Genomic DNA, 14,755 nt, shown 5'->3' with positions numbered 1-14,755 from the left:
AAAGAATGGTCTTTCTCGGTAAAAGACGTGCAGTGATATTGCACATGCTTTCAGTGTTGTATTAGCTTTGAAAATTATATGGAAAAATGCCATCTCCATTGCTAAGTTTCCTACATTTAAACTAATATAAAATGTAAGCCAAATTATAGCTCTGCATTCTTTATAGTAGTCTAGTGTGTTTGTTGATAGTATCTTAAATGATTTTCAGGTTAATTCTATAAATGTCTCTATGTGTTTGAATGACTTTGCCTTTTGGTCTTTGCAGCTCGGGGTGTGGTTTTCTCTCGGCTGTGCCTATCTGGCCTTGGAAGACTATGGAGGTTCAGCAAGGGCATTTCAGCGCTGTGTGACTCTAGAACCCGACGTAAGTTTGTTTGGTCTTCTTTCCTTATTACAGCTCTTTGGTACTCTAAGTTATTTGAATCGTACTGTAGTTCAGAACAGCAATTCCTATGGGTCTGTAGTTTCAGTTATGCAAGATGAGTAAGTTCTAGAGATCTGCTGTACAACATTGTGCCTATAGGTAACAACGCTGTATTGTACACCTAAAATTTTTAAAAAGGGTGATCTCATGTTAAGTGTTCTTATCACAGTAAAAAAAGAGAGCGAGAGAGAGAGAAGAAGGCAAAAAGATTCAAACTTTCTATTATTTTATGTCAAAAAAAAGAAGAACACCAATTCCTTTTGTGTTGGAGGAAGGTATCCCTTTGGCAGAAGGTCACACCCTAAGTTATATGAGTTATAAATCTAGAAATAAGTTTCTTCTCATAATAGCTAAGTTATTCATTGCTTTGTTTAGAAAACAGTTTTGATAAAACAGTTTTTTAGTTAAAAATATACTTTGCTGAGTATACAGCAAAGTGTCACATATATTTTGTTGGTCACCAGCATGTGCTGCCTATGTTAATTGCACTATTAGAAAGTTCTTTTAGTTTACAGTCTTTAAATATTTAACAGCTTTACTGATATGGTAAATAATTCACATGCCATCTAGTTCATCCATTTAAAGTGTACAATATAGTGATTTTTTTTATTATATTCAGAATTGTGCAACCATCCCCACAGTCAATTTTAGAACATTTTTATTACCATAAAAAGAAATCCCCTGTACCTGTGAGCAGTCACTCCTCATTTCTCCCAAACACCTTCCACGTCTACCCCCCATCCCTACCCCTAGGCAACCACTAATGGACATTCTGTCTCTGTAGATTTGTCTATTCTGAATATTTCATATCAGTGGAATCATACAATGAGTGGTCTTTTTGACTGCCTTTCTTCACTTAGATTAATGTTTTCACAATTCATCCATTCTCTATTCAAAGTTTTGAGAAACTGCCAGACTGTTTTCTAAAGCACCATTTTACATTCCCACCAGCAATGTGTGAGGGCTCTAATTTCTCAACATCTTTGGCAACACTTGTCTGTAATTATTGTCTGTCTTTTTGATTATAGTCATCCTAGTAGGTGGTATCTTGTGGTTTCAATTTGCATTTCCTTGATGGCTGATGATGTTGAGCATCTTTTTATGTGCTTTTTGGCCATTTGTGTATCATCTTTGGAGAAATGTTTATTGACATCCTTTACCTATTTGGGTTATTGGTCTTTTTACTGTTGAGTTGTAAGAATTCTTTATATATCCTAGATACAAATCTGATATCAGATATATGATTTGCAAATATTTTCTCCTATTCTGCAAGTTGTTTTTCACTTTCTTGATAGTGTCTTTTTTTTTTTTAATAGTAATCTTTTATTTATTTATTTATTATATTTATTTTTGGCTGTGTTGGGTCTTTGTTTCTGTGCGAGGGCTTCCTCCAGTTGCAGCAAGCGGGGGCCACTCTTCATCGCGGTGCACGGGCCTCTTCACTATCGTGGCCTCTCCTGTTGCGGAGCACAGGCTCCAGACGCGCAGGCTCAGTAGTTGTGGCTCACGGGCCTAGTTGCTCCGTGGCATGTGGGATCTTCCCAGACCAGGGCTCGAACCCGTCTCCCCTGCATTAGCAGGCAGACTCTCAACCACTGCGCCACCAGGGAAGCCCCCGATAGTGTCTTTTGAGGTACAAAAGTTTTTAATTTTGATGAGGTCCAGCCTGTCTGTTTTTTCTGTTGTTCCTTGTGCTTTTGGTGTCATATTTAAGAATCTGTTGCCAAATCTAAGATCATGAAGATTACCTTATCTTTTCTTCTAAGAGTTTTATTGGTTTAGCTCTTATGTTTATGTCAAATCTGCTGTTAAACCTATTCATTAAACTTATTATACTATGTGTGGTGGTGGATATTCACTAAACTTATTGTGGTAATCAATATATACCACAGATATATACACATATATCAAATCATTATGTAGTACACCTAAAAGTAATACAATGCTATATATCAGTTACATCTCAATTAAAAAAAAAACTAAACATCATTTCAGACAATCTATTTTTTTTTTAGTTCAAGAATTTTTATTTGGTTCTTTTATAGTTTTCATGTTTCTACTGAGATTCCCCAATTGTTACCTTATCATGTTCATGTTTTCTTCAGATCTTTTATTATATTTATAATAACTGCTTTGAAGTTTTTGTATGCTTATTCCAACATCTCTTTTTTTTTTTTTTTTTTTTTTAGACTTTTGTTTGGTTAGATTTGGCTTTACTGTTTTTTTGTTTTTTTTTAAAAGTTGTTTTTATTTATTTATTTATTTATTTATTTATTTATTTATTTATTTATTTATTTATTTATGGCTGTGCTGGGTCTTCGTTTCTGTGCGAGAGCTTTCTCTAGTTGCGGCGAGTGGGGGCCACTCTTCATCGCGGTGCGCGGGCCTCTCACTATCGCTGCCTCTCTTGTTGCGGAGCACAGGCTCCAGACGCGCAGGCTCAGTAGTTGTGGCTCACGGGCCTAGTTGCTCCGCGGCATGTGGGATCTTCCCAGACCAGGGCTCGAACCCGTGTCCCCTGCATCGGCAGGCAGATTCTCAACCACTGCGCCACCAGGGAAGCCCCCAACATCTCTTTAATTTCTGTGTCTGTTTCTGTTTACTGATTTTTTATTTGGTTATGGATGAATTTTCCTGCTTGTTTGCCTGTCTACCAATTTTTAAAAATTATATCCTACACTTGTGGATGCTGTGTTGTTGAATTTCTGGGTTTTGTTGTCTTCCCTTGAGGAAGGTAGAGTTTTATTTTGACATTTGGTTAATTTACTTGTGAATCAGCTTGATTTTAAGCTTAGGGTGGGTCTGGAGTTGTCCCTATTCTAGAGTTGCTGTCAACCTTCTCTTGAGGTATAACCTTTTGGGGGCTGAACTTAATCCCACAGGTGATCAGTAAGAATTCTCCTCTCTGGTTGGTTGGAACTTGAATAACTCCCAGAATTGTGTGACGTCTAGAATCTCCATTCAGCTCCCAGCTGTGTGGTAGTTGTTCCCTGCCTGGCCTTAAGAAGTTTTGCCCTGCACATGTGTAGCTTAGTATTCAGCCAAGGACTCAAGGAGATGCTTATTGAGATTTCTGGAGCTTATTCTCTGCACAGATCTCTCTTCCCTGTTATTTTGTCTTGCAAATTCAGCCACCTTTTCAGCCCTGAACTCTGAACTCTGAACTCTTTTTCCCCCTCTTAGTAAGACTTGCTGTGCTTTGTTTGGTTTCTACCTTTCTGTGCTGCAGCCCTCAAAGTGCCTCTAGATAGAAGTGTAGGTTGATTGTTGAGACAGCTCAACGATCCTTCTCTCAGGGATCATAGTCCTGTGTAACCCTTTGTCCAACTTCTCAAAAACAGTTGCTTCCTAAATTTCGTCCAGTTTGTAACTTTTTATGGCAATAAGGCTAGTCTGGTACTAACAGTGCTCTCTCTGTAAGGAGAGGTCCATTGCCAATTAATTTTTATATCATATGTATGGAACTTGAGAACTATATACTTTGTTTTATAAAACGTGGAACAAAGAGGAACAAGCATAATTTATATCATTCTTGTTAGAATCAACATTTATATAGAGGCTTTATTTTTGTCATTGCATAGAGGAATAGGTAGAGAAATAAGTTTGATTGATGAAATACTTAGGCTTAACACTGGAGAGCACATACTCCTTTACTCTCCCATCTGATGAAGGATGATGGTAAAATAGCAAAGCCTTTTATGATAAGAAAAACAATATTTTGCATTACTTTAGATTTGTAGTTAACCTATATACTGTGTAAATTATGTTGTAAATTGTCCAACTGTTTTGTAAATAGAAATTTGGAAATAAAATCTTAGCAAACTTCTAAATAAGTGCTATAATAGTTATATCATTTTGTTGACTTTTTAAAAAAAATTTATTTATTTATTTATTTATTTTTGGCTGTGTTGGGTCTTCATTGCTTCACGTGGGCTTTCTCTAGTTGTGGCGAGCGGGGGCTACTCTTCATTGCGGTGCACGCACTTCTCATTGTGGTGGCTTCTCTTATTGCGGAGCATGGGCTCTAGACACTCGGGCTTCAGTAGTTGTGGCAGGTGGGCTCAGTAGTTGTGGCTCACGGGCTCTAGAGCACAAGCTCAATTTGTGGCACATGGGCTTAGTTGCTCCGCAGCATGTGGGATCTTCCTGGACCAGGGCTCGAACCCATGTCCCCTGCATTGGTAGGCAGATTCCTAACCACTGTGCCACCAGCTAAGCCCTTGTTGACTATTTTTGTTCTAAATTATAAGTGTTAAGTTTAATTTATTTAATTTTCTTATACATTTTTAAACGTACCTTATTGAAAATTAACATTGTAAAGAGTACATCTTGAGCTAGGAAAATATGTTATATTTTTGGTTGCAGCAATTATATGTAAATGAGAATAGTCTGTAACTGTTGTCTATCATTTCAGAATGCTGAAGCTTGGAACAATTTATCAACTTCTTATATCCGATTAAAACAAAAGTAAGTGCATCAGAAAAAGATGAAGAACTTTGCTTCCAAAATAAATGAATGAGATTTTCTTCAACTGAACACTGAAACATTGTGCCCTACTCTTTGTCTTTTTCCCCTTGCCTACCCATATCTTTGAGTTAAAATGACTTAATATCGCCATTTGCATTCCAGGTGTAGTTTATTTCTTGAAAACATTTAGTATGTAATAAAATAAGAAATACTTTTTGACCTCTTTATTTGATACCGAAGTTTTGTATCCTAAATTTCATTGCATGGTAAAAGCAAGCATGCCTTTAGTCAGTCAGCTCAACTGATAGATTCTTAATGATTGCTTGCTGTGTACTGGACATTACTGAGACATATAAGTATGAACCAATGTCTTCAGGGAGTGTGGGTTTAAAAAATAAAATATTATGCCATATTATTTTAAAAATTGATTAATAATATAAGTTGTATGTGGTAAATCTCAAGTGAGAAGTACAAAGAGGGCTATAATAATGGTAGGTGATATTTGTAGAACAGTTATATTCTCTGCCACTCACGTAGTCCTGTGAGGATCTCAGAGGAGAGAAGGTGTGTGATGCTGGTTCAGAAATGCTTCTGAGAGAATGTTGGATTTAAGCTAAAATTTGAAGAATTGGTAGAGGGGAGAGAGGGAAGCCTTTCAGGATTCGGAAATAAATGGTCATTAATTTGTGTACCTAGCGTTCTGAATCCGTGTGACCAAATGCAGAGTGACAGGCATGAATGCCACACTTTAGGATATAGGAAGTAAAATAGTCCAGCTCGAGACTATTGAGATCTATAGTGGGAGATGAGGTTGGAAAGGTCAGTTGGGGTCAAATGGCAGCGTGTTCTGATTATCTGACTGACTAGTTGAGACTATCCTGTTGGCAGTAGGAAGCCAGAGATTTCAGTGGGGTAATTTCATGAAGAAGGAAGTTTTTTAGGAAGATTTATCTGGTGACAGTGTGTGAGACAGAATAGAGAGGGAACTGGGGACAGGGAAACCAGTTAGGAGACAGCTGTGGTAACAGTCCAGGCAGGCGATAACGAGACTGGAAAAAGAAGGGGGCAGATGCCAGTTTATAAAGAGAACAACCAACTGGGCTTACTGACTGGCTATAGAAAGCGAAGGAAAGGGAAGAGGCAAGGATGGCTGTTGCCCCAGTTTTAAATAAATGAATTAAAGGGTAGATATAGTTCCATTTTTATTTCGCCTTATTTTCAAATTTAATTTTTCTCTGTGGATTCACGAGTACTTCTGAAGATATCATTAAATCCACATTACGTCGAGATCATGAAATGCTTCCGCTGCTCTTGGATGACAATCTACATAAATAAAGTACTGTTTGTTCTACTGCTCTCTTTGGGAAATAATATTATGTTCTTGATTGCAACTGATTGTGTTAAAACTCACTAGAGACCCTTTTGGGTTAAAGCAGGGGCAGGGGAAATCCCTGTCATAGTTGTAGAATGATCTCAGCGGGTTTTTCTAGTAATACTGATAATTTTGTATGTAGTAAGGCTCTTGATACTCTATGCTGTCCTCCAGCCCATTAATCCTAAGAATTCTAATTGCTTTCTCTCTTAGTGGTTCTTGCACATTGTTCCTCAGCTTCTTTTTGACACTTTTTTGTCTTCCTGCAGCTCCATGAATAGGTTTTTGTGTCAGAGTGGGGTTGTAAGGTCAGAGGTAAATCACTCCTTTATTCTTGCCTCTTTACTCTTTGCTTCCTTTGCTGCTGCTCTCCAGAGAGAGCTCATTTTTGACTCAGGAGATTGTTACTTCAGGGGCAAATTATTAATGCTCCTCTCAAAAGAATCCTATCCCTGCCTTAAAGTGACCCTTTAAACTATCTCATCTCTCCCTCTGCTGTCACCAGGTTCTTCACTAAAGTGCTCTTTCCCCCGTTTCCTCTGATTCCCCTAGGCATCATGTCCCTACCAGTCCCGTGGGAAATTTTTCCATCTTCCTATATAACTGTCATAGTGCAGTATCACTACCATTGTGGGTTTGATAAGTGAATCCGGAATTGAAGCTCCTTAGAAGGGAGTCATACTTTCCAAAAAAGGATTTCATTGCAAAAATTTTGAGGCCAAAAAATTGTGATTAGAGGATAGGAGGACATACAAAAAGGATACTCCTCCTGGTGTGGACTGCTGCTTGTTGAGTTCTTTTCCAATAGGATAACTTCACACCCACCCGCTGTGTGGATGGGAGACCTGGGGAATCTCAGTCCACTGCCTTTGAAGGCAGTTGCTATCACATATGAGGTGGGCATAGGGAGTAGAGAAAGAAACAAAAAAAAGAAAAAAAATCACATAGAAACAATTTATGGCTGAATTTGAAGAAGTATTAGAGCAAGGGCACTTACATTTTTAACTGTAAAGGTGGGTGGGTCAAGGGATAAATGAATCAGTGCATTCCATGACAACTTTCGGTAAATTGTTTAATATAGGGTATAAAAAACTAAACTGTAGTGAATTGTGGTTATGAAAAGACTAAAAGGACTTAATTGTAAAGAAATTTTGATCAGTACCATAGGTATATTAGAGAATGAGTAAATGATTTGTGTGTTCAGTGACTAGCAGGGAAGGTTACTAAAAAGAAGTTACACTTCTTTTTAAGTGCTTTAGGGGGTGACTCTCAGAACAAGGGCCTGAGTCAGCCAGAAGACCCCCCCACCATCCTCTCTAAAATTTGCCTTGAAGTCAGCAAAGAGGAGGGGTCTTGATGAAACCCTGTGAGGCTCAGCAGGGAAAGGGAGGTGGACCTTGTAGTCTTAAGTTAGCAAATTCAAAATGGCTCTTGGAGAGGGAGATTGATAGCATACCTTTGAAAGAGGTTACTATAGTTGTCCAGTAAAGCATTTATGATCTATAAGGGAGCTATAGTGTTGTTCAGCCAGTAGAGTAAAGTATTAAGAATCTTTTTGAGAGCTGAGATGTTTAACTTTTAGAATAGGTGACATGAAGTTCTGTTGATTTCCTTGTCAATATCAAGTTTTTAATAGTGTTTTTCTGTTTTCTGAAGTAGCTTCGATAAGGCAAGGATTCTGTGATGGTTTGATAAACCTTATCTGTAAAACCACCTAGCCTAGTTTTAATTTTTATTGATTTATTTGGCTTTCTATTTTTTAGCTCATTTTGCATAATTTGTTCATAATGTTCTCTTATGATTTTTTTAAAAATTACTAATTTTATATATACCACTTTTCTAAATTCTAAATGGAATTTAGTTAGACATTTGTCTGTTTCATTAGTCTTTTTCAAAAAGCCAGCTTTTGGTTGATCATTTATATTCTTTCTTTATATTTTATTTCATATTTTCTTCTTTCTTAGAATTTCTTTTCTTCTTAGAATTATTTGGTGTTCTTTTACAAAATTAAGTTGGATGTTTTAGCTCATTTATTTTCCATCTTTCATAATTATAATCATACATATAATAATGTAAATTTCTCTCTAAATACTCCTTTACGTATATCTTGCAGATGGTGGTATATAATGCTTTCATTAAATTCTAAATATTTTGTACTTTCTAATATGAATCTCCCCCCCCCCAACTGTAGGTTCCTTTTTTTTAGGAGTGCATTTTTAAGTTTGCAGGCATATATTTTTTTAACTGTCTCTTTACTATTGATTTCTTATTTAGTTGCAGAGAATATGGTCTATATACTTGTAGTTTTACTTTTTTTTAAAACACAACTCATAATTGTTTTTGGTCTCAATAATTATTTAAATTTACTGACATACTTCATTTTCTCTTCTCACCATTGATCATTTCTTGTATCCCTTTTCTTCTCTTTGAAGTCCCTTTTATTTTTGCAAGAGGAGATGCTTTAATAGTTCTTTTAAGTTAGGGTCAGTAGGTGGTAAACTTCCTTAGTCTTTGTACATGTTAAAATTTTTTATTTTGCATTTATTCTTGAGTGGTAAGTTTAGTTGATTATAAAATTTTAGACTGACAGTTATTTTTACTTAGCACTTTAAAGTATTTTATTGCCTTCTACCATCTTCTGCTGCTAATGAAATATCTGCTGTCCTCTAACTGTCATTCTTTTATAGGTTTTAGGATTATCTTCATGTTCTGCAGTTTCACATAAAGTGTCTAGGTGTTGGTTTGCCTTTATTTATTGGCCAACTCAATATAATGCTCAGTACACAAAATATACTTTTGATCATAGAATTTAGATCTTTGTTCAGTTCTGGAAAATGCTCAGCTATTATCTTGTCAAATGTAGTGTCTTGCCATTTTCTGCATTTATTTACTCTGGAATGTCTATCGAATGTATGCTTGAATCTTACCTCCTATTCTTTCCTCTGTCTCTTTATTATTCTTTTATTTTTTAATCTGAATTCCTCACTGTTATCTTCCAATTCATCAGTACTCTTTTTGACTGTGTGTAATCTAGTTTTTGTCACATGTTGAGGTTTTCTGGTTTGTTTGTTTTAATGTCTCTTGCAATTTCAAAATTTCTACTTGGTTTTTATTTATGTCTCCCTATTCTTGTTTCATTTCTACTTGTTTTTGTTTGCCATTTCCTGTTAGGGAAATTTGAGGTGGTTTCGGGTTGTTTGAACCTCTAATTCTGTTTATTAACATGAATGATTAAGGACTGACAGAAAGCCCACATTAGTATTTTATACATTTAGCTGTAGTTTATTTAGCTATGGTTATTCATTATTGGTATTTTTGTTTTTGTTTTTTTAACTTGACCTTCAATAGAGTGAAAGCTTTTAGAACTTTACAAGAAGCCCTCAAGTGCAACTATGAACATTGGCAGATCTGGGAAAACTATATTCTCACTAGCACTGACATTGGGGAATTTTCAGAAGCCATTAAAGCTTATCATCGGCTCTTGGACTTAAGAGACAAATACAAAGATACTCAGGTAGGATATTCATATTTTGTTATTTCAGTTTGTGTTTGATATTAATAGTTCATTATATGATATAAATTGTTTCCTTGACTCTACACAGGAAAATTTTGTTAAACACAAGTAATATATAAAAGAGGGCTTTTTTGTATAGTTGAATATTCTTAGTTACATATTAATTCTGGCATTCCAAGGTCAAATATGTTTGTGTAATCATAGACTGAATATTACTGTGACTCAGTTATGAAAATCTGATATGTGGTTTACATATATATAGTCAGCTTGCAGAAACTTAATAGAGTGATGCTTGTGTTATTTATTACTTTGGTTATCTCAGTGTAATAGCTGGATTAACTCCCATACTCATTTATCCACTCGTTGAACAATCATTTACTGCATACTTTCAGATTGTTTGAACAATATAGAAATGAAGACTAACATTTTCTTTGCACTGTTTAATGAGATGGTCTTCATCTTGGGATGAAGTCAGGACTGGTTGATTCTTAACAGTACAAAAAATACTATATCCTTTCAGAAACTATGGGAGACTTGAAACCCCTGTGTTTGACATCCAATAGTATTAAATATAAAAGACCTTGTGGGTTTAATTGTGGTTGAAGAGAATGTTTAAAGATAGGGTGTACAGGAGCTTATAGGTTACGAAGTCCGGGGGCTTGAAAATTTAATACTTTATTTGCAATAATCAACATATATATTATTTAAAGTGGTGAATTTGGAATTATGAAAAAACAAGTAATATATGATAATACCTCACTACTTTTATGGCTTATTATAGATGTACTCCAGCTGTTCCAAAATTTACCTTGTCTGGTTTCTGGTTTCGTAGCCCCAGCCCTCAACCTGTTTGCATGTTCTTGCAAATCCAGCTATATAATTTGCTAAATTGCTTTAAAGCTCAGGTTCTGGGCAGTTCACTTAGAGATCTGTGGCTTCAAGTAGAACCATATACCTACTTACAGGAGCATTGTTGACCCCTTTAATTACTTTTCTTTTTCTTTTTTTTTTTTTTTTTTTTCCCTTTTTAACTGTTGTACATTGACCATCCATTATAGAAAGAAGGGACTTGAATTTTATAGAGTGAAGATCACTTAAAACGTGCATGGAAGCTTAGCAGAGTTTTACATCCTAGAGAGGATGGAAACCCTGGCCAATGTGTTTGCACAGTCCTCTGGCCATCTAGTACTTCTCCTGTTCACCACTGTGATGGCTCTTTCTCTTCCGCACTTAGCCCCTTGGCAAAGGGAACTGATGAGGCTCTGAACAGATCTCGGTGTGTTGCTGAACCACTGAGGATGGTGCAGAGATTGCAAAGTGCTTGTCTCTTGTTTATCTCAACTGTAATTTTTTAAAAGACCTTTCTTTACTAAGAAAGCCTTGTGAAGCCTGTTCTAAAATCTCTGGGAGAATGTAAATAATTTGCATTGGTAGTATATTCCATTTTACACTTGAAATAAATTCTTTTTTTTTTTTTTTCCTTTCACGAAGCTTGTTCTGAATGCATAGAGATGTATTTTGAGTGTTTTTCAGAAAAGGAAAAAAAGTTTAAAAAAAACCCAAAAATTTCTCCCAGCATAAATTAAGATGCTTTCATTTAATTTTTATCTTAAATAGAGTTTCCAGACATATTTTAGTGATCATATTCACAGTTTTAAACTCCTTCCAGCAAATCTAATCATAAGAATTTTCACCCGTAGCAAAACTGTGTTCTAATTCCCATTGAAAATTTTCTAATCCTTTACCTGTTTTAGCAGAGTATTTAACTTATATCATTTTTAACTTAAGTGAAAATTGAGTCGTTTCCTACCTAGAGAAAATTATTAGGATTTAGTTTAAATTCATGGCCAGCTAATATTTTGATTTCTTTTTTCCTGTAATTCTTTTGTTCCTCAAATTCAGAATATGAACCAAACCTCCTTTCGTACAATAGTATTTCATCTGAGCACTAATATTTTGATGAGTTTGAAATTAGTTTTTATAAAAGTTCAGTATTTTTAGAAGCAATCAAGGGTGGCATCTGTATTCTTAAGACTTCTTCCCTCAGCACCCCTGCCACACACAGGAACACCAAGAATCATTCCTGTTAGACAAAATACTGCTTATAAACAGAGCACCTAGAGAAACATAAGGTGCTATAAAGATGTCAGATGTTATGACTGTTAGCTTAATTTTTATATTTGGATTTGGGGAAATATTACTGAGAACGTAAGAACTAGATAACCAGTGACTTGCTCGGGTCAAATGATCATCTTTAGCACCTTATATTAGAGAACTTTCAAGTATTCAGATGGAGAAATAGCCACAGTGAGATAATTTGTCAGTTTATACTAGGCCCTGTTAATAGCTTTCTCCAGAAGTGTCACAGAATACTGATGGAGGTGTTTGGTCTCTGGCAGGTGTGGGTAGAATCACTCCAGAGTGGTTAAATCATCACTGAAGGAAGGTCTTGATGGCTAGTGTGGTCTCAGTCATATTTAGCTTCATGGCATACTTGTGTCTGCCATCATGTTTTCTCACCGCTAGCCAGCGTGGACTGAGACAGTCGATAGATTGTCTGGAATATTTTTATCTTGGCTAAAATAATTTTACTTAATTTGACTCTGCAAGTTTGGCAACAGGTGTCTTTCAAAAAAACTCTGATATTCTTATGTTTCACACTACCTGACCTCATTCTATTTCAGTTTGCTTTAAAATTCTCTTTTTATCTATTCTTTTTCTACTTCTTTATAGATGTGATTACTGCCATTTTAATTTTTTTATTGTGTGTGTGTGTAAATGTGTAAATTCATATTCATTTTAATACAGACACATGATAAATTAACTATAAATTGTTTTTCTCACTATTTGTAATAAGAGAATGGGTGGATATACTACCTTTATCATTTCCTGCCTTTTCTCTCTATGTCCTAATTTTGACTAATGCATAGATTAGTATAACTCAAGAACACTGTTCTATAATAGATATTTATATTCATATCTGGATTGTACACACTTTTATTAATCTATCATAAAACTAATTTTCATGTTTCTGTGTAATTAGTCCCTGTTTGATTTTCCAGTTTTCTACTATTGTTAATAGTGCCATGAATATCCTTGTAGACAAATCCTTGTGTATATTCATGCTTCTTCCTTGGGATAATTTCTAATGTTGATGTGTTCATTTTTTTTCTTTTTCCTTTTGTTTTTTTCTTTTTCTGTTCTTCCCCCATCTCCCCTCCTCCTCCCCTTCCTCCTCTTCTTCCTTCTTCTTTGATAACTTTCAGTCATTTTGGGAAAAATTTAAGTATTGCATTATTGCACCCCATTTGCTGTTTATAAATGGAAGAGGAAGGAAAAGGGATTAACATATATCCAGTGCTTACTATGTTCTTGGCACTTAACATGGATTATCTTTTATAGGGCCTACAGTATTTGAGGTGGGTACTAAATAGTCCTCATTTTACAATGTATGAATATGAGACCCAGAGAGGTTATATAACTTGACCAGTCATATATCTAGTAGGAACCAAAGATAGGAATCACATTTAGGCATGTCTGTTTTTTGTGTGAATCAAGCCTTGAAGTCTATGGGAAGATTTATATTAAACACATTTCCCCATCATATTAATGTGCATTTGAACTATATCTAACAAAGTTTTTTTTTCTTCAAATTGGGGTATAATTTACATATAATAAAATGCACAGATCTTAAGTGTAAGTTTGATGTGTTTTGACCATTATGTATTCTTATGTAACTACTTCCCAAAACAAATATGGAACATTTTCATCACCAGACACAGTTCTATTATACCCCTTTCCAGTCAACTGAACCACCACCCTTTCCCCTCAACCAGGCAACTACTATCTGATTTCTGTCACCACAGTTCAGCTTTGCTTTCTCTTGAATGTCATACAATATGTATTCTTTCCTATGGATGTTGTTCTTTGTGTGGATTTCTATTTGGGGAAGGAGGGAGGTGGTGTTGATGGGCAGTGGGGCAGGTTGCCAACCAGATTGAAGTCCTGGAGCAAGTGGTGGCTGGGCTTACCTGAGAGAGAAGAGCAGAGGGAATGGATATATTGTATACAAATTCTGTCTCTGTGAAGTAGATACTGTCTCCATTTTACTGCTGAAGTATCTGAGGCTCAGCAAGATGAACTAATAAAGTTGATCTTTCACAGCTAACGAGCAGTCAAGCCAAGACGTGAAGTCTGAAGTCTGGCCTATTTAACCTAAAATCTGTGCATGCCTTTTCCACACGTGAAGAAATTTTTTCTTTTTTTGCTGAAGGAGTAAAAAAGACAATGTTAAACTGCCTACGTCTCTCTGATAACTGAGGTGTGGGGAAGCCAAGGGTCAGGGTTATCAAACCAGGAAACAGAGCAGGACCCTGACCAAGGGTCAGGGTTATCAGACCAGGAAACAGAGAGCTCCAAGTGGAGCGGGGACTTGGCCAAGACAGAGAGGCGGGAAATGGCTTCATTCCTGGCCTCCAGCCCTCCTGGAAGTGTTTGTAACTGGACCTGAGGCAATCCTATTCCTTCCTGCTTTGAAGACCTCCAGGATTCAAAGGGCCAACGCCTTGTGCTTTCAGCCAAGATTTTGGGGAGACTTGGCCAAGGACCTCAAGGTTAGTGTTGGGGAAGAGGATAGTTATCCTTTTCTCTTTGTGGAGATTAGAATCGCTGCTCCTCCATGTGAGAAAAAGTCAGCTCTCTTCAGGGGTTAGTGGTGGTTCCCCACAGTCACGCTCTGCTTGATGCAGTCCATGGGCCATGATGGAAGTGAGAAATAGGCTTAGGAAAGAGAATGAAACGAAAGTGCTGTATCGCTGAAATGATCAGAGATGTGGGTTAGAGATTTAGAAGTCCTTACATGAAGTTGGTGGTGTGGCATTGGTTTAGTTAGGAAGCGAGGGACTGCAGGGCTGTTTATACTGATTAAAATGAAATCCCTCTAAACATCCAGGCTCAAAAAATATACTTAGATTATTTT

General features: G+C 36.2%; 1 protein-coding gene across 6 annotated transcripts in view; it reads left to right on the top strand.

Moving 5' to 3' along the window:
- The window catches only part of TTC27 (tetratricopeptide repeat domain 27), a 183,897-nt gene that overhangs the window by 149,290 nt on the left and 19,852 nt on the right, over window positions 1-14,755 (top strand). For all 6 annotated transcript variants that reach the window (XR_014234762.1, XM_082356717.1, XM_082356718.1 and 3 more), the window contains 3 exons: window positions 266-364; window positions 4,839-4,891; window positions 9,612-9,777. Coding sequence is in view for 5 of the 6 variants with exons in the window: in XM_082356717.1 (XP_082212843.1) it covers window positions 266-364; window positions 4,839-4,891; window positions 9,612-9,777 (318 nt within the window). In the remaining variant the exon portion in view is untranslated. The remainder of the gene's footprint in view (window positions 1-265; window positions 365-4,838; window positions 4,892-9,611; window positions 9,778-14,755) is intronic.

Source organism: Balaenoptera borealis (genome assembly GCF_965194805.1).
Source record: "Balaenoptera borealis genome assembly, chromosome: 15".
Classification (NCBI taxonomy): domain Eukaryota; kingdom Metazoa; phylum Chordata; class Mammalia; order Artiodactyla; family Balaenopteridae; genus Balaenoptera; species Balaenoptera borealis.
The sequence above is the reverse complement of the archived record's forward strand: the minus strand, read 5'-3'. Positions and strand labels throughout refer to the sequence as shown.